The sequence below is a fragment of the Monodon monoceros genome, unplaced genomic scaffold, assembly GCF_005190385.1.
Source record: "Monodon monoceros isolate NGI ecotype Baffin Bay Population unplaced genomic scaffold, NGI_Narwhal_1 Super_Scaffold_9, whole genome shotgun sequence".
Classification (NCBI taxonomy): domain Eukaryota; kingdom Metazoa; phylum Chordata; class Mammalia; order Artiodactyla; family Monodontidae; genus Monodon; species Monodon monoceros.
Genome location: NW_021703786.1, coordinates 11,195,181 through 11,215,917, shown reverse-complemented (window position 1 = coordinate 11,215,917; position 20,737 = coordinate 11,195,181). Strand labels below are relative to the sequence as shown.

At 40.5% G+C, this 20,737-nt stretch overlaps 1 protein-coding gene and 1 pseudogene across 7 annotated transcripts in view; one reads left to right on the top strand and one right to left on the bottom strand.

Annotated features, from left to right (window-relative positions):
• ACACA (acetyl-CoA carboxylase alpha) overlaps positions 1 to 20,737 on the top strand; it is a 238,061-nt gene that overhangs the window by 21,141 nt on the left and 196,183 nt on the right. For 6 of the 7 annotated variants that reach the window (XM_029213013.1, XM_029213014.1, XM_029213018.1 and 3 more), the window contains exons 2-3: positions 2,399 to 2,445; positions 5,421 to 5,673. In XM_029213013.1, coding sequence (XP_029068846.1) covers positions 5,447 to 5,673 — 227 coding nt within the window. In that variant the 5' untranslated portion in view covers positions 2,399 to 2,445; positions 5,421 to 5,446. Of the gene's footprint in view, positions 1 to 1,970; positions 2,155 to 2,398; positions 2,446 to 5,420; positions 5,674 to 20,737 lie in introns of those variants that run through there. The other variant, XM_029213012.1, reaches the window with a different exon arrangement.
• Positions 9,411 to 10,871, bottom strand: LOC114889617 (annotated as a pseudogene).

The window sequence follows — 20,737 nt, the reverse complement described above, 5'->3', positions numbered from 1 at the left end:
ATTGAATTTTTAAAATGTTGGTTGTAACCCATTAACTTAATTTCTTAGTATTCTGATTATTGGTAACCCGTAGTTTGAAAAACACTGGTTTAGTGCTTGTAAAACCCTTTCCTGTACTCTCAGACCTCACAGCAGTCCCATGAGGTGCATATGACCTCTTTTTATTTTTACAGATGAGGTGACTCAGAGATGGTAAGTGACTTGTTTAAGTTTGCACTGCCAGTAACGTGTCAGAGTCAGAGTGTGATCTTGGTCCTAGGTTTTGACTCCAGCTCCCCTGACACCTTTTGTTACATCCCATCCAAACAACATACTTTTCCCTTCCTCTTCTCACTCCCTTCTCTACCACAGTTGTAGGGAATAGTATTAGCTCAGACTACACAATTGGGTACATCCTAATTTGCCAGTTGGCATACCTGCACTGTCCCCAGTCCTGTTGCTTGTCATTTGGGGTCCTCTCTTAGAAGTTCTGGATTTCCCTATCAGTGTAAAGAAGTTCTTTCCTTCTTTTTTCTTCTCCACTCTAGACCAGTGGTTTTCAAGCCTGGATGTAAAGAGGTTCAATTAGTTGTGGAACTTAATATTCAAATATCTGGGTCTCCAGCAGGGCTTCTTTTTTTTTTTTTGGCTGCATTGGTTCTTCATTGCTGTGTGTGGGCTTTCTCTAGTTGCGGTGAGCGGGAACTACTCTTCAATGCGGTGTGCGGGCTTCTCATTGGGGTGGCTTCTCTTGTTGTGGAGCACAGGCTCTAGGCGTGTGGGCTCAGTAGTTGTGACTCGTGGGCTCTAGAGCGCAAGACCAAGTAGTTGCGGTGCACGGGCTTAGTTGCTCCGCGGCATGTGGGAGCTTCCTGGACCAGGGCTCAAACTCGTGTCCCCTGCATTGGCAGGCAGATTCTTAACCACTGCGCCACCAGGGAAGCCCCCAAGCAGGGATTCTGATTCAGAAGATCTGGAATGGAGTTCAGACATTTTTTTAAAATAATTTTTTTTATTGAAGTATAGTTGATGTACAGTATTGTATGTTACAGGTGTACAACATAGTGATTTACAATTTTTAAAGGTTATACTCCATTTATAGTTACTATAAAATATTGGCTAGGGACTTCCTTGGTGGCGCAGTGGTTAAGAATCCACCTGCCAATGTAGGGAACACGGGTTTGAGCCCTGGTCCGGGAAGATCCCACATGCTGCGGAGCACCTAAGCCCGTGGGCCACAACTACTGAGCCTGCGTTCTAGAGCCCGTGAGCCACAACTACTGCAGCCCGCGTGCCTAGAGCCTGTGCTCCGCAGCAAAGAGAAGCCACTGCAATGAGAAGCCCGCACACTGCAACAAAGAGTGGACCCCGCTCGCCACAACTAGAGAAAGCCCGCGCACAGCAACAAAGACCCAACGCAGCCAAAAAATAAATTAAAAAGTATATATATTGGCTATATTTCTTGTGTTGTACAATATATCCTTGTAGCTTATTTTATACATAACAGTTTGTACCTCTTAATCCCCTACCCCATTATTGCCCTTCCCCCTTCCTTCTCCCCACTGGTAAGCAGTAGTTTCTTCTTGCTATCTGTGAGTCTGCTTCTTTTTTGTTATATTCACTAGTTTGTTGTATTTTTTAGATTCCGCATATAAGTGATATCATACAGTATTTGTCTTTCTCTGTCTGACTTATTTCACTAAGCATAATACCTTCCAAATCCATCCATGTTGTTGCAAATGGTGAAATTTCATTCTGTTTTTAATGGCTGAATAGTATTCCATTGTATGTATACACCACATCTTCTTTATCCATTCATGTGTTTTTAAAAAGCTCCACAGGTAATTGTTATACGTAGTCAAAGTAGAGAAATTCTACCCCGAATACATTATAATTGTTGGGCATAGAAGGAAAACCAGGATTTGGGAAGTAGCTAGAGATTCTTTGGTTCCTTAGAGTTTAGGGACTTAATAATGAGAGACCTGTCCTCTCCTTGGCTCCCAACCTTTGTGGGTGGGTATAAACATTTGGAAACATAATTAGAGCCTGACTGAGTTGTTGAGAATCTTGTGGTTCTCTTCTCCCCACTGCCTACTTTTTGATGAAATATTGGAAATCATAGGGTCGGAATGTGTCCATCAAAGTATACAATTGGAAAAGGCACCTTGTGGAATGGTAAGCTTGGATTATTGTTTAATACTTTTCATGAATAGTAAAGTCTTTGAATGTGTAATGCTTTTGATTTACAGATTTAAACCAATAGTTAAGCAACTGAACTTTATACTTCAAGTTAAATAGTATATTTGACCATAGAAATGATACTTTGACTAGTTTTGTACTGTGATGAGCAAAACGGGAATTGATAAAATTTGGGTTTCTTAAAAAAAGACATTTCAAATCTCTCTCTTTCTCTCTTTAGTTCTTTTTGGAGGTGGATATCTGCTCAGACAATAAGAATTTTAAGAGGTCAGTTACAAATAATGCTTCTTCATGTTTACAGTGTGATAAAAATTTTATGTTCATGTGCTAAAATATAAAACTGTAGGCTTTTATGTTAAAAGTTGCCTTCCGCAAAAAAATGTAGGCAGACTGGAGGTGGGAGGTGGGTTACCTGAAGTGGTTGAGACTGACAGTGGTAGTAATCCACCACCTTTTCTCTTCAGTTCAGGCCTGGAATCAGTGGAAATGGGACGGGCTGTGGAGTAGCTTCTAGAGTGTCTGGACAGCTTCTCAGTGATTTTCCATACACGACCTCTCTTTTCTGTGGTTTGTAGGCTTGTGCCTGGGAATACCACTCAGTGGAGCTGCCGGTTGGTGGACGGGCTCTTTAGCTGTTGACACTTTGCTGCTTTCAGTCTCTGGAACCTATAGGTTCCTTCATGTTCTTCTTGGCTAGGAAAGAAAAATTTGAAGTTGACTTTAATGAACCTTTCATTTATTCGTTAATCCTTTTTCTTTTCCCATGGAAGAAAGGAGAATTGCTCCTTTCTCAGTGAGTTCTATTTTTTCGTGTAGTTATCTAATTTTGCTTAGACTATAAACTAGAATCTGTCCCTGAGTGCCTTATTTCTCTTGTGAAGAAGGCAGCTATTATTTTCTGTTAGTTGAGATGAAATTTGGAAAAAATTTTTTTAATCTATTATTTTTAAGCTTGATTATTCACTGCTCTAAAATGAGAAAGAAGTAGTCTTTTCACTGCTGTACTTTTTGGTGTTCTTCAGAGTGGTAAATCTGTTAGAACTTTTCCCTCCCTACCTCCTTCTCTCCCTTTTTTCCTTCCGTCCTTTTTTTCTCTTTTTAATGATTTGGTTTTTTTGAAGGCTCTGGAAATGAGCCTCTTTATAAAATTTGGAGACGTTAAAAAAATTTTTTTAAAGAAACCTAATATTCCAAGGGAGAAATGTATAGTGAATTTATTTATTTAATTTAATTTATTTTTTTGGCCACACCGTGTGGCATGCGGAATCTTAGTTGCCCCACCAGGTATCAAACCTGGCCCCCCCAACCCCGCAGTGGAAGCGTGGAGTCTTAACCACTGGACCGCCAGGAAAGTCCCCTGTATGATGAATTTAGACGTCAATTTTTTCCTTTCACATGATACTTTTATATTTGATTCTGGTTTTAAAAATGAAAGTTAGCGTAAGGAATCTCCAATTGGCTTTTAGGAAATGTCTATAGGTATTTTTAGCATTCCTGGCAATTTGTTATTACTGTTTCACTCTTCTATCACAGTGGTTCTCAAATTTCAGGACTTGTTAAAATATAGATTACTGTGCCCCAACCTGTAGGTTCCAGTACAGTTTGCTAGTCTGTGGTAGAGCCCAGGTCATGCGGTTGCTGTGGCTGCTGCTGTGGTCGGGCAACCATACTTTGCGAACCACTGCTCTAGGGTTTACAGATTCTGTTGTGTTTTTGTAAACGAATAAGCTCTGATTCATAAATTACACCAAAATAATGGTGCATGTGTCGTTTTTAACACATTTAGTGATGATTCTCAAATATTTTAAAATCTTGATGTTTTATTATCTAATGTCAAAGAACGTTACTGTTTACTTTTATACATCAAAGTGGTTTACAGCATATACAATTATTAATAATAAGTTTATTATTTATTTATAACCTTCTCTGAAGGCACCTCAATATCAGGACTGGGAATCATTACTCTGAATTAAAATCGTTGGTCAGGGTACAAGCTGTTTAATACTAATTTGATGTGTAGTTTTGACTTTTAAATAGCATTTTTGAAATGACAGAATAAATATTGTTTCATTTAGTTTGGGTTTTTATTGTTGTTGTGAGCTTTGAACTATGTTTTGGTCTTTGTTAATTAGTTTGCTAGCGGTTGGCAACATCTAATCCTGACTAGTAAGGCCCTGTATCTAGAAAACTTGTACTTAATTGAGATAACACCTCCATAATTTTAATTATAAATTTAAAATTTGATAGTAGATTCACTTTCTCCCTATCAATGTCAGCAATCAGCATATTAGAGTCCAAAACAGACATTTTGGGGTGAATTTTTTTGTTTTAAGTTTTTAAAAAAATAATTAATTAATTTGGTTATGCCAGGTCTTAGTTGCGGCCCATGGGCTCCTTAGTTGTGGTTTGCCAGCTCCTTAGTTGCAGCACATGTGCTTCTTAGGTGTGGCATGCAAACTCTTAGTTGTGACCAGGGATCAAACCCATGCCCCCTGCATTGGGAGCACGGAGTCTTAACCACTGCGCCACCAGCAAAATCCCTGGGGTGAATTTTTAACAGATGTGATTTAAGAAAAAACTCATGGGGACAAGTAAAGATTTTTTTAAATTAAAAAATACTCATCTGGAGTTTGTTTTAAAGCAAGCTGTGTATGTGTGTAGTATATGTATACACGCATTTAGTTTGCCTTATATATGTATGTACATATGTAAATGTACTTCATGTGTGTATACTCATATGTATATACACTTATGTGAAATTCATAGCCTCTCATAGTATAGTGTGTGGAACCAGATGATAGTTATGTAAACACCAAGTTTCAAATGACCACCGCTCTCCCCAAACCCTTACCCTGCATTCTCCCCAATACTAACAACTGAAATCGCAGTATCACAACCAGCAGCTTTCACCTACTACAGAGATTTCTCCACTGATCATTATTATCTCTTGGACTTCACCAAACTGATAGATATTGGGAATGGCTTATAGTTTTTAGAGAGAACGTTCTTTGAGGAAAAGGGAACTGATTTTAATTTTTTAGGCATAGTTCCCATGACCTGGATTTTCTTTTCTTTTAGAAAGCAAAGGCCTTGAAAAAGAATAGCCAAGTAAACTAGTTCTCAAACTCTGCCTTGCTTCCAAGTGCCAGCTGTGGTGTACTAGGTCTAACCTGTGACTTTCCTCAGATACAGGTTATTATCCATAACCTGCTTTTCTCACTTACCCTTCATCTTCTCCATAGCTCTGAGAGATCATTTTGAAGGAATAATGGATGAACCTTCTTCCTTGGCCAAACCTGTGGAGCTCAACCAGCACTCCCGATTCATAATTGGTTCCGTGTCTGAAGATAACTCAGAGGATGAGATTAGCAACCTGGTGAAGCTGGACCTACTGGAGGAGAAGGAGGGCTCTCTGTCACCAGCCTCTGTCTGCTCAGATACGCTCTCTGACTTGGGGATCTCTAGCCTACAGGATGGCTTGGCCTTACACATGAGGTAAGTCAGAGAAGTTTAATGTTTTACTTATTTAATCTGTCCTGTTGGTTTCATTGATCTTGTTCTGAAAAGAGCAAGAATAATTTGAGCCAAGATTTTTTCACCTTTTTCTGTATCATTGGACTTCTTTTTTTCTTCTTTTTTTTTTTGCGGTACGCGGGCCTCTCACTGTTGTGGCCTCTCCCGTTGCGGAGCACAGGCTCTGGACGCGCAGGCTCAGTGGCCATGGCCCACGGGCCCAGCCGCTCCGCGGCATGTGGGATCCTCCCGGACCGGGGCACAAACCCGTGTCGCCTGCATCGGCAGGCGGACTCTCAACCACTGCGCCACCAGGGAAGCCCCTTTGGGTTTTTTTTGTTTTTTTTTCATTGGATTTTTTGATAAGTGGGAAATGATGTATTTTGCCTGGAGTGCAGGTTTTGAAAGTGTCTTTTCCTAAATGTTCCTCTAAACTTTCTCCCGTTCCTCCTACATGCTAGGTCTTTGGTCTTTTAGTGAGACCTAGCAAGTAAGAGTGAGGAATTTCAGTCTCCGTACTACTTTGACTAACACTGTTATAACTGTCTGAAGATTGATAGGACTTTTGCAGGGGTGGGCAAATTTGTAGTAATCTTTCTTTGAACTGCTTTATCATGTCAGAAAGTTGTATTCTAATTCTGACAGGGCCAGTCTTTATTGAGGAACAAGGGGTTGTTGTAGAGCTCTCCTTTTTCTCTAGAAACATGATTCTTTACATGTAATTGAGAATGTCAGTAAATAGTAACACTAGATTATTCTTATTTATTGATGTTTGATTGAACAACCAGTGTGTGAACTTTTGGTCATTTGCTTTGCATTTCTTGGATTGAAAAGTCTGAATTAGTGGTTCTTGGTTTTTACTGTACATCAGAATCGCTTGGAGGACCTTAAGAAATGAGCCCCATCCCCAGAAATTCTGATTCAGGTGATATTGGCCTGGCTTGGAGCTGGGGCATTTTTTTTTAAAGCTATTTGAGTGAGTCTAATATACAGCCAGGGTTGAGATTATTGGTTAGCCTAGATAAACATAAATTAGGGTGACTATCGCTGCTGTTATTATCTTGGTGCTTCTATAATTAATGGATCATAAAATAATTCAGCTCCTTTTTATACACCCAAGATACAGATTCTGTAGTAAAATCCTGTACTGGGTCTGGCTGAATGCAACTGTCCTGCCTATGGTTATCCCTGGGGATTTGGGGTCCTTGCTTCTGAAACATGAAGTAGTGAGTGTCAGTGGTCACCCCTGTTTGGCTACGTGGAGGTTGAAAGAAAAGAGTTAAGCAAGTTAATTATGTTTTACTTTTCCTAGAACTGCAATGAACCAGTGAGATAATTTAGCCTAATGCCTTTTATTTAAATAGATGAGAAAACTGAGGTCTAAAGAGGGAAAATAACTTGCCTAAAGGTAAATAGCTGGAAGACTGGAATTCAAAGTTAGATGCCTGGATTCCACTGAAGTAACTTTTCTCCCCTATTTCCCTGACCATACAAGTGTCTTAATTATATAACTAGTGCAGACAAAGTTGGTGTTTAGGAGTTAGTGAATAAAGTATTATATCTAATCTCTGGGCTAAAAAGAGGAATAGAAGTCAGTATTTAGTAGCAGGGAAAAGAGGTCAGGTTTTTATCTTTATGTAAACATTTTTTCTTACTTAATAGTTCACTTAATGGTTGGCCTGAAGGCTAATACTGGGGGCTGTATCCCTGAGGTCATTTGTAAATGAGTGGGGGGTGTGACTGGCGGGATTACTTGCATTGAGAAGGCCAAGGACCAAAGATTCTAAACCTTCTGCAATGTACTGGATAATCACACACAACGGAGAATTGTTCTCACAATGTCATGGTGCCCCTGTTGAGAAAGACTGGGTGAAATCTAAATCCTTAAAGCCACACAGCACTTGAGAAATTTGTCCAATTTGAGGCCAAGTGAAGCAGAATATCCATTCATTGGATTATGAAATTGTGAGTTTGGCAATGGCGAGATAAATACCATTATAAGAAATTCAGCTGATGATATTACAAGGCAGTTTATAGTTGCCAAATCATTCCCAAAGTTGATGGCTCTTATTGCAAAGTCTATGGGGTCAGTGGTATGAGCACTTGAGAATTTCTTTGCATGCCCTTCTGTTGCAAAACTCATGCCTGTAGCTTGTGGAGGAACCACGGATTGAAGTGTGATCAGCAGCCTGGGAAGGAGACAGTGCCAGTTTCTACTTGCTTCTCAGATAGCTAATGTTCCAAAATAGAACAAAGGTTCTCCATTGATACATTTCTTTTTTTTAAACTTCCATCACTTTTTTTTTTTTTTGGCTGCATTGGGTCTTCGTTGCTGCGCACGGGCTTACTCTAGTTGTGGCGAGCAGGAGCTACTCTTTGTTGTGGCGCGTGGGCTTCTCATTGTGTTGGCTTCTCTTTTTGTGGAGCACGGACTCTAGGCCCCCGGGCTTCAGTTAGTTGCAGCACATGGGCTCAGTAGTTGCGGCACGCCAGCCCTAGAGCGTGCGAGCTTCAGTAGTTGCGGCGCATGGGCTCAGTAGTTGTGGCTCACAGGCTCTAGAGCGTAGGCTCAGTAGTTGTGGTGCATGGGCTTTGTTGCTCTGCGGCATGTGGGATCTTCCCAGACCTGGGATCGAACCCGTGTCCCCTGCATTGGCAGGTGGATTCTTTTTTTTTTTTTTTTTAACATCTTTATTGGGGTATAATTGCTTTACAATGGTGTGTTAGTTTCTGCTTTATAACAGAGTGAATCAGTTATACATATACATATGTTCCCATATCTCTTCCCTCTTGCGTCTCCCTCCCTCCCACCCTCCCTATGGCAGGTGGATTCTTAACTACTGCACCACCAGGGAAGTCCCCATTGATTCATTTATTAAGTCACTTGTGGATATGATGTCCTTGGGGGGTAATTTAAATTGTTCCAAATTCATTTTATATATTAGAAAGGACTCTTCTGACATTTGCCACCAATTAAGTAGGTGACCACAGACAATTCATGTTACCTCTTTGGACTCATATTCCTCATCTGTGAAAATGATGATATTGATTCAGATACTCCTTTTCGCCCTTTGAACCCAAATTAAATAGAGACTGGCTGAGTTTAGGATTAGCTCCCAGAATGAATAGTCTTAATCCTTCACAGGTGATACAGATCGAAAAGGCAGGTACATTCTTAAAAGATGCTAACTGGAGGTCATCTAAAACCAAGTGAAGTAATTGCCATAGTATAGGATGAGAGTGGGCCCCTGTCTCAAGTTAGGGCTTTGTTTTAAGTGCTAAATGAGAAGTTAAGTGGGTGTGATGGATGAATAGGCAGAAAAAGAAAATAGACTTTTCCAGAGTTGGAGATGACTTGCATCACGTGTTTTTCTGGAGTGCCAGGGTAAGATTGGATTAATCACTCTCTAAGCTTTATGACCCAGACATTTGAAAATAATACCCTAAGAAAGTAGTTGTAGCTTGGTGGGAATATATAGGAATCATATATAGGCATCATTGTAGATGACTGTGCTTTGGCTTTTTTTTTTTTTTTTTTTTTTTTTTTTTGCGGTACGCGGGCCTCTCACTGTTGTGGCCTATCCCATTGCGGAGCACAGGCTCCGGACGCGCAGGTTCAGAGGCCATGGCTCACGGGCCCAGCCGCTCCGCAGCATGTGGGATCTTCCCGGACCGGGGCACGAACCCGTGTCCCCTGCATCGGCAGGCGGACTCTCAACCACTGCGCCACCAGGGAAGCCCTGGCTTTTTATTTTTAGAGAAGATCAGCTAGGGTTTGTGACCTGTATATCAGCTAGGTTGATACGTTTCTGAACCTTACTATTATTTTTATTTTCAGTTTTCATAAAGGTTTATTTCATTATTGGTGGGTAGCGCATTTAACAGTTAAATACATTTAAATAATGTGTAAGTGACTGCACGACTGCAGCATTGGTAACTAGATAGATAACCAATTCAACTAGAAACCAGCTAACAAGTAACTCTCTAAATATTTAAAATATTTAAATTTTTAGTGTAGATCATCCTTTGTTTTGATCACCTTCTGGGGGGCAGGGAAAGCTGGCTGGTCACACTGGAAATATATAAGGCCAAATCTTCTGATATCCATTCCCAGAGGTTTCGTTCAGCTGGATTAAGCCTCCAACTCCAGGGCAAGCCCAAGCTTGTGGCCTCCAGCATTAATGCTCTTCCCATCTACCAGAGCAGACAATGTAAGCTTCACACCAGGCCTCAGAGTCTGAGTGTAGCACACACTCCAATTAAACTAGAGTTGTTGACTTTTGCAGAAATGGAAGCAGTGGGATCCAACTGATATTTAGCTGCAATGCCAAAGCTAGTGCAGTTGGTTCCTGCAGTGCCAAAGCTACTGCAGTTGGTTCCAAGCAGGGTTTACTGAAGTGTCAAGATCTTCACATACTTTCTGATAAATTGACCCTCCAAATTCTGTCCCGTCATTGATGTTAGTGTGTAGCTGGAAGTCCCCAGTCCTGTAGCCCACTGCAAAATTATTCCTTGTCAGCTTTGATTTGGCACTGTCAAAGGTCATCTGGTGCCCAGCAAGCCGGCCCTCATAACCAAAGACCGCTGAACTGTGGATTGCAGGTCCAGCAAAATCAAAGCCAACATCACAACCAAGGTTTATACACTCCCTCTTGTAAGAAGACTTGATTTTACCTCTTTTCTTTCCCGTGTTTGGTGAAAAGGTGGTATCGGATGTCAGTTTCAAACCTTGACAAATCTGGTCTTCAATAGCGATTCCTGTTCCCAGAGTGTTATCAGTGTTCCACTTTTCTGTGAAAGTCAGACCATACTCACACCATTTATATTTGGTCTCCAAGGTCCCAGTAACTTTACCAGTGTCTGTGTTAGATTAACCAGATGTTGAGAATTCCACCCCACTGCATGACTTTGTTTTCACATCTAGTTTCACCAGCCCAAAACCAAATCCTTTGTTGAAAATATCTCTGGTAGCTTTGCCAAGGTACATTGGCCTCGGGCAGTTCTGTCGGTAGACCTTGGGAAAAGGTGATCTGGTGGTCTCCTGGGGGTAGGGGGCTGAGGCAGGTCGCTCGGGGTCGGGCTGCAGCTGCCAAGGTTGGAGGGCGAAGTTCATTATTAATATTTAATTGAACATTTGAGGAGAAAAACCATTAAAGACTGAATGTAAGCATCTCAATTTTGATACCTAATGTATGATTTGGTGGCATATAATAGAGCCATCTAGTTGTATGGATATTGACGTTTTCTCTGCTCCTTGTGGGATGCCACTTGAGGTCAGATTGTTCTGCATACTTACAATGCTGTGCAAATCCAGATTACCCCACAGTATCATACTATCAAACAAACAAAGATAGTAATCAGTTTTGTCAACTAGTATGCTGATTTCCTGGTTGAAGTCCAGTTGGAGACAGGTTAGCCTCACAGTTGGATCTTTTACCTCTTAAGGTACTGTGATTTCTTTAAATCTTTTTTATACTATAATTCATGTATTTGAAACTCCATCTCAATTTTCTCTTAAAGTTCTTAAAAATGTATACTCAGAATATCAAAGGGCCAACATTTTATGCTTAGCAAGCATGTTTGGTTAATGACTTTATTTGAGAACAATCTGTAAATGCTGTTGTTTGTGTGTGTGTGTGTGTGTATATATGTATATATATGTGTATAGCACCAGGGAAGCCCATAACTAGAGAGTTTTGATGCTATTTTCTAATTAGAAATAATCTTTAAAGTTTCTCCAGTGATGCCAGTCATGGAATGCAGACAGGTAATATACCGAATTTGGGATCAGCTCCTAGATACCGTACTTCATGGTCATATTAAAAATTTCATATAGGGGCTTCCCTGGTGGCACAGTGGTTGAGAGTCCGCCTGCCGATGCAGGAGACACCGGTTCGTGCCCCGGTCCGGGAGGATCCCACATGCCGCGGAGCGGCTAGGCCTGTGAGCCATGGCCTCTGAGCCTGCGCGTCCGGAGCCTGTGCTCCGCAACAGGAGAGGCCACAACAGTGAGAGGCCCGCGTACCGCAAAAAAAAAAGAAAAAAGAAAAATTTTCATAGAGAGCTGTACCGAGCTTCATCCATAAGAAATAAGGTGATTCTAACCTTAGTTAGAATCTGAGAGAATCTGGGAGTGGCTCTCAGCTTCCATTCCCATTGACTGGGTCAAGAGGGAAGTTATAGCGAACAAGAATAGTAAGAGAGAGAGCTGACTTATTCCTGCTACATCCTATCCTATTTTTCACATTGTCTGTATGAATTAGCAGTCCTGTTTTCTCAGTGACTAATTAGAAAAATAATAGTAATGATTGGTAACATTATCAAGTGCTTTACTATATGCCAAACTCTCTGATGTGCTTTATGTGGAGTGTCACACTTAATCTCCACTGCAGCAAACCCACAAGGTAAGTAATATACTCTTATTACCCATAATTTATGGATGGGGAATTTATGGATAGGGAATTACCCAGTCAGAGCACATACTGTCAGCCACACTAAAACAAGAACGCTGGGTGTAATAGATAGGTTGTGTCCTCTTTGAGCAATTTTTCTCTAATTAAACGTCAGCCTTATTTAAAAGGGACAGAAGTTAGAAAATAAATATATATATATTTTTTTAGAATTTTATTTGATGTGGACCTTTTTTTTTTTAAAGTCTTTATTGAATTTGTTACAGTATTGCTTCTGTTTTATGTTTTGGTTTTTTGGCCGTGAGGCATTTGGGCTCTTAGCTCCTGGACCAGGGATTGAACCTGTACCCCCTGCATTGGAAGGCAAAGTCTTAACCACTGGACTGCCAGGGAAGTCCCTGAAAATATATTTTTACATAATGCTTTATTAAAGAAGCAGTAAGGAAAATTAAAAACAAAATACTAGAAAGCAAACATAAAGCCTTGTATATCCACCACCCAGAGATAACTCCTGCTAATACCCTATTGTATAGTCTTCTGGATCCTTTTCTGTGCATAGGTGCATATGCATTTCTTGCTACTGAGATGAGATCATCCTGTATACATTGTTTTACAGTCTCTTTTTTGTCAAAAATTTCCACTTTTATATTTCAATAAATTTTCATCTCATCTAATATGTATACCATATTCAGGTTTCTCCAGTTGACTCTAAAATCCTGTTTCATCCAATCTGGTATCAAATCCAGGACCATACGTTGTATATTATATCCCTTAAATTTCTTAATCTATCGTTACCCTCTTTTTTTTTGGTGACAGTGACTCGTTGAAAAGGAAGGTAGCAAATCATGAAAGTATACGGCTACTAGTGATAGTTTGGTGGTATAGAGATAAATGGAAGGAAAAATAAAGGATAATTTACCATTCCACACTTTTTATTGTTACAGCATGTGTAGCACAACAATTTGGTGTTGCACTAATGATGATATTTTCTTGGATTTTACAATCATAATGAAAGTGACCATTATAAAATATTGTATGATTTGACCAAAAGCTATGAAGAACAAGAGCTTTCTAGTTTAAGCTGTATATATTTGTGTTTGACCTGGAAAGAAACAAGGATTCTCTTTATTTTTTAGTCTCTCACTTTTAAACTCCTGAGTCTGAAGTGATTTCATTTAAATCTAGTGATGGAGGTGAAAGTAAATAGCTGCAAAAGCCCTTGGAAAAGTAAAATGTGCCATACTGGTATAGTGTATTATTTATTATGGAGGAGTCCATTTGTGAGGTAAATTTTCATATTAGGGCTTTTGGGAATTTAGATCTGAAAGGCTTTTTTTTTTTTTTTTATAACTTTTTTTTTTTTGGGGTACGCGGGCCTCTCACTGTTGTGTCCTCTCCCATTGCGGAGCACAGGCTCCGGACGCGCAGGCTCAGCGGCCATGGCTCACGGTCCTCACGGTCCCAGCCGCTCCACAGCATGTGGGATCTTCCCGGACCGGGGCACGAACCCGTGTCCCTTGCATCGGCAGGCGGACTCTCAACCACTGCGCCACCAGGGAAGCCCTGAAAGGCTTTTGATTACAGCATACATTTACTGTCAACGTTATAGTTTATATGTTGAGAATAACCATTATTGAGAGGGCAGGAAACTTCATTTCCCCTTCCTATCTTTTGGCTCTTCTCTCTCAAGCTGTAACATGGGGAATAAGGAAACTGGCTCTAGTTTTGAGTTTATATTATGGCTTTGCTTGCAGATGGGCCTGTGAGAGTGTTCTTATGTTTGGCTTTCTTAGGATTTCCCATTTAGCTTCCCTGAGCTTCCCCCACTTCCCCCCAGCAGCTCTCCGAACTCTTTACTCTCAATACTTCTATCTTGATATTCTGATGTTCCCAGTTGCCATGGTACCTCAGAAGTGGAGTAGACAGAGAAGGTCATTATGAGATCTGCAAAGTGGTACTTTTTTGCTGAGGGCAATAGTTTCCTGTCTCTATCTCCCACTCATTCCTTCTTTCCATTCAGGAAACAGGAGCCGTCTCTGTCTGTGTGTGTATTATAGTCTCCAGAGTTTATTCTACAAACGTAGCTAATTGGAGGCATGAAATTACAAATGTTCTAATGTTCAGGACAGTTGCTTGAAAGTGTTTATTCCTTTTAGTACTTCCAGTGTAATGCATACATTTTCCCCCTCTGTTTTTCCTGTTAATATGAATTTAAAAGTGAAGTTTGCTTTTACTACTTAATTTTTTTTAATTATGAGATGTACGCTTATTAGAGAAAATTTGGAAATCCAAAAAGTATAAAGAAAGAAATAAAAAACAATCCAAGATATGACCATCCAGCAATAACTGCTGTTAATATTTGATATGTTTCCTTTCAGTGTTTTTTACCCCTTAAGGATAAATTTCATTAAAAAGTATATACATAGGTGATGTTGTAATGAATACACAGCTCTGTTTCCTGCTTTTTTTCCCCACATAACAATATTTTCTCATGTCCTTAAAAATCTTTCATAAACGTGACTTTTTCAGAGTGCTAAAGTAGGGTTATGCTTGTTTCTAAGTGGCGTTCCCTACTATGGGCTCTTTGGTTTCTGAGGCAGTTTATTACTCCTTGATGATCTACTTTCTATTTTCCAAAAAATTTTTTGACATCTATAATCTGTTGGGGGTTCTCCTCTTCCATTCTCTTTGTCCTTATATCTTTATACCTCTTTTACTATTTTATTGTCATTTTTGTGATTTTGATAGGGAACAGTAATAAACAAATGCTCACACTTTCAACTGGTAGTCCCATTCACTTCTTAATCTAGTGCAGTTGGGTTTCTGCATTTACCATTTCTTGTAGCTACTCTTAGAAAACTCTAAGCTACTTCTAAGCTACTCTTAGAAAACTGTTGAAACTACTTATGGTTTACGAACATAATCTCCCAGTTCTCTTTTCTGATCCTTCCCTCTTAGGTGCTTGAATAGGGTTGTTTTTTGTTTTTATTTATTTATTTATTCATTCATTCTTGGCTGCGTTGGGTCTTTGTTGCTGTGCACGGGCTTTCTCTAGTTGCGGTGAGCAGGGGCTCCTCTTCGTTGCGGTCCACGGGCTTCTCATTTGCAGTGGCTTCTCTTGTTGCGGAGCACAGGCTCTAGGCACTCAGGCTTCAGTGGTTGTGGCGTGTGGGCTCAGTAGTTGTGGCTCGCGGGCTCTAGAGCACAGGCTCAGTAGTTGTGGTGCTCAGGCTTAGTTGCTCCGCGGCATGTAGGATCTTCCTGGACCAGGGCTCAAACCCGTGTCCCTGTGGGATTTTTAACCTCTGCGCCACCAGGGAAGCCCTATGTATTCTTGTTGATCCTATCCCCCAATAATTCTTGAATTCGTCCCCTTCTTTCCATTGTTACTGCCATTGCTCTTGCTCTTATTTCTTATTCGGATTATGGCAATAGTATTTTAGCGCTTCTCCAGTCTCTTTCCCCTTACAGTATAAGCGCCACGTGGCCATTGTCATCTCTTTAAGGTAAACTGATCATCTCACAGCACTATTCAGAGGGTCCCCATTATCCATAGGATATTTTAGTGTCTAGCCAAACACTGTGCCAGGGTCCTCATGTTCTTTCTTTCTTTTTTTAAATTATTTTATTTATTTTTATTTATTTATTTTAAATTATTTATTTATTTTTGGCTGTGTTGGGTGTTCGTTGCTGCATGAGGGCTTTCTCTAGCTGCGGTGAGCGGGGGCTACTCTTCGTTGCGGTGTGTAGGCTTCTTATTGTGGTGGCTTCTCTTGTTGCAGAGCACGGTCTGTAGGCACGCGGCTTCAGTAGTTGTGGCTCGCGGGCTCTAGAGCACAAGCTCAGTAGTTGTGCAACACAGGCTTAGTTGCTCCGCGGCATGTGGGATCTTCCTGGACCAGGGCTTGAACCCGTTCCCCTGCATTGGCAGGTGGATTCTTAACCACTGCACCACCAGGGAAGTCCGCTAATGTTATTTCTAATACTCACAACAGCTGTAATCATTATGATGGGCTTAATGAGATCTGTAAGGGGCCCACTAATGTCTCAGAGATGTTTGAACTGGGTTTTGAAGGATGAACAGAAAACAGACAAGACAAGCTAACAGAGATAGGTGTGTGTGTAGTAGGAAGGGTAGAGATGGTGAGCTTGACAACATGTGTAAAGGTGCCAGACTGGAAACATCCACCATATTCAGGCAGTTGTAAGACATGGAGTATCACTGGAATGTAAGGGGGACAGGGTAGTTAGAGCAGTGTAAGAAGAGGCTGGTGAGATAAAGGTCAGATGGTTAAGGATCTTGTATGTCATACTAATGTTGCAGGAAGAAGGACCCCTGCCAGGGCCCGAGAGTGGGCTCTTGTTTAACACTCGGAAGTGAATTGTCCGAGGAGACACATGTGCTGACAAAGCAAGAGACTTTCTTGGGAAGGGGTGCCCAGGTGGAGAACAGTAGGGTAAGGGAACCCAGGAGATCTGCTCTGCCACGTGGCTCGCAGTCTCGGGTTTTATGGTAATTGGGTTAGTTTCCAGTGGTCTCTGGCCAATCACTCTGACTCAGGGTCCTTCCTGGTGGTGTGGGCATCACTCAGCCAAGATGGATTCCAGCGGGAAGGATTCTGGGAGGTTGGTAGGACATACGGACTGGCGTCTCCTCTCTCCTTTTGACCTTTCCCAAATTCTTCCAGTTGCTGGTAGCTTGTTAGTTCTGCGTTCCTTACCAGGACCTCCTGTTGCAAGTGGCTACTATCTTGCCTGGCCAGGGTGGGTGGTTTCAGTCACTAACACTAAGACATATGCAAGATGGAAAACATGGGGACTTCCCTGGTGGCACAGTGGTTAAGAATCCACCTGCCAATGCAGGGGACATAGGTTCGAGCCCTGGTCTGGGAAGATCCCACATGCCATGGAGCAACTAAGCCCGTGTGCCACAACTACTGAAGCCCATGCACCTGGAGCCCATGCTCCGCAACAAGAGAAGCCCATGCACCACAAAAAAAAAAAAAGATGGAAAACAGTATTTAGGTTTGGCTGTACAACAGAATCATCTGCAGAGCTTTATTCCTGAGCCCTGTCTCAGACTGATTAAATTACAGTCTCTGGTTATTCTGCTACTCTCCAGGTGAGTCTGATCTGAAACCTGAGCTGAGAATCACTTTTTCAGAGTTTAGAGCAATGCCTGGCATATAGTATATGCTTAATAAATGTTTGTTGCATTGAAATTAAAGTTGTGCAAGTAGATTTGATCACTGTGAGGAAGAGTATATAGGTAGGAGGGAAATGTATCTTAAGGAAATGTCTACCTTCAGATGGAAGGAGGGGGAAAAAGGAGACAGGAAATGATCGGTGAGGTAGAAGGAGAACCAAGAAAACCAGAGGAAAGATTATTTAAAGGTAGAAGATGTGACATGAAGTGGTGAATAGAGATGAAAGATGAAGAAAAAGCACTGGAGTTAGGGGTAGGAGAAGCCTGAGGTGAACAGCTTTAAGTAGATGGTAAGAGATAAAGTAGTGAACAAATGGTGAAAGAACAGGAATTTCAACAGTTCACCTCTTAAGAAGTTGATGGCAAGGAAGAAAGTACAATAATTACTTAAGGGCATTATAGGATCTGCTCACTTGCTGCCTCTCCCACCCCTCTCCTCCCTCTCCCCCTCCCACTACTCCCCCCACCCCTCTTTTGTCTCCTCCCCCAAGCTCTCTCAGGTTTTCTTATTGGAATGCCCTTCTCCTGACTGTTGAAATTCCTTTCATACTTTGGGGTCCTCACGTTTTAAGGTCCTTCTCAAATGCTGGCTGTGCTGTGAAATTCTTCTTGTTCTTTCTCCTATTTTGTAGTTCTCTTCTGGAAATTTGGCCTTCCATTTTTTCCCACAACAGTTTCATTCTTTTCCATTGTCCTTAAACCAGCAGTCTCCCTTTCTGCTAGTCCCTGCCTCCTCTAGACACACTTTCAGTTCATAACTTTGCCTCATATTTCATGGAGAAAATAGAAACTATCAGACCAGAAATTCTTCCTCCCAACATTTAATTTCAAGCTTACGTGTATCTGTACTCATATTCTTATCTTTGTCATTGATTTTTAGTTTAATCCATTGTATTCAGAGGATATACTCTATGTAATTTCAAATTTTTGAAATTTGTTTATACTTTATGGCTTAGCATATGGTCTACTTTGGTAACTTTTTTTTGTTTGGTTTGGTTTGTTTTCGTTTTTTGGATTTTTTTTTTGGCTGCGCCGTGTGGCTTGCAGGATCTTAGTTCCCTGACCAGGGATCGAACCTGAGCCCTCAGCAGTGAAAACGCTGAGTCCTAACCACTGGACTGCCAGGGAATTCTCTGGTAAAGTTTTATAAACACTTGCAAAGGATGTGTATTTTGTATTTGTTGGTTATAAAATTCTATACATGTCAGTTAAGTTGAGTTTTTCAATTGTGTTGTTTTTCTGTATCCTTGATGTTTTTTGCCTAATTGTTCTCAGTTGCTGAAAGAGGAATATTAATTAATCTCACTGTCAGAATCCTGAATCCTATAAATCAATGAGAAAAAGATATTTCAATGTCTTATGAAGACATTCAACCCAATAGAAATATAAGGAAAAGACTTGAACTTCACAAAAGAAGATGCCTGGATGGCAAATAAGCTTATGAAAATAAGCTGTTTAATATCATTGATCATCAGGGATTTGCAGATTAAAACTCACTATGAATTAATTGCCATCCCAACCAAAAAGGCCAAAATTAAAAGACTGACAATGTCAAGTGTTAGCAAGGGTGTAGGACACATGGAAGTCCCATACATAGCTAATGGGAATAAACGTAGGCACAACCACTTTAGAAAAGTATTTGGGCAGTATCTTTTACAGCCGTAAACATACATATACTCTGTCAACAAGCAAGTCCTTTCCTTGCTATTTACCCAAAAGAAATGAGTGCATTTGTCCACCAAAAACCAAGTTCAAGTATAGTCAAAATTCATAAAAAAACAGAATGTCCACCAATAGAATAAATAAATCATGCAGTAGTCACACAATGGAATGCTACATGCAATGAAAATGAACAAACTACTGCTATGCCACAACATGGATGAATTTCATGGACATAATATTGATCAAATACATACAGTACGGCACTATACATATGAAGTTCAAAAACAGGCAAAACTGATTGATGGTGATAGAGTTCAGAATAGTGTTTACATTGGGGAAGACATTGACTGGAAAGGAAGCACACTGGAGCCTTCTGAGACTGTGGAAATAATCGGTATCTTAATGGAGTGGTTGATTATGTGCATATGTACATATGTAAAATTAATTGAGTGTATAATTAAGACTTTGCACTTTATTGTATGAAATTACATCTCAAAAAGTAGATAAAACTGGCAGGACTTCCAGCTATAACTTAGTGAGGAGATGAACAAATCCTTAATCCCAAAAAGCAACTACGAAGCTTGACAAAACCATTTCAGCCTTAAAATCAACTATAAGGCATATAACAGTCTGAGAGAAGTTTATATTTGAAAAACTGCTGAAATTCAATAAGAACAGTAGGAGTCTGTGGTGTTCTTGTCAGGGCTTTTCCCATTCCCTTCCCTCAGCTTGGTTGGCATGGAGGTTTTGCCACTGTGGGTATGCCATAAGGGCTGGAGTTTTTGATGCTGCAGTTGAAGGGAGCATACTCCTTTTGGGTAGTGGATGATGCCCATGCTCCCCAGTGGCATTGTCAGTAGAAGTGACCATCTGGCAGGGGATGAGAGAGGTGGGCCAACCACTCTACTAGCCTGAGGTGTGTTTGTGGTTGGGGTGAGCATATTGCTGGTTGAGCCTGCGTGCGTGCACAGAGTGGACATGACAGGGCTCAGCAGAAAGTTAAAGCCAGGACATACTTGAAAATGTCCTGACCTTTGAATGTGGTACTCTGCCTTACACACAGACACATAAACGGAGTACAAAAGCCTTACTGGCCTCAGGTGTTTGGGTATAACCCCTGCCTAATCACTGGCTGACATTTAAGTTTTGCAGACATAGAGGTAACACCTTAGGAAGGAGGTTGAAACATAAAAGCACATGATAAGAAGAAATTGAGCTGAGGCATCCGTGATTGTACACTTTGAAGGAGAGAGATTTCACAGATTTAGCCCAGGCAAATTATTAAGCCAAGAAAGAAAAACAAACAAGCAAGCATTAGTAACAACAACAATCTTCATGGGTAAAAGAAATCAGAATCCAGAGTTGATACAATAAATTGTTTAATATGTTAAGGTTTCAACAAAAAAAATCATGAGACGTGAAAAGAAAGTTAGCCCATATTTAGGAAAAAAGTCAATATAGACTGTCTCTGAGTGTCTAGATGCTGGATTAGCAGACAAAGTCTTCAAATCAGGTATCATAAATGTATTCAAAGAACGAAAAGAAAACATGTTTAAAGAATTTTTTAAAAGTATGACAACAATGAATCAATAAATAATATTCTCAGTAAGGAGAGAGAAATTTAAAAGAAGCAAATGTCACCAAAGAGGATATACAGATGGCAAATAAAGATGTGAAGAGATGTTTAAAATCACTAGCTATTAGGGAAGTGCAAATTAAGACAGTAAGTATTACTATACAACTGTCAGAGTGCCTAAAATAAAAACTA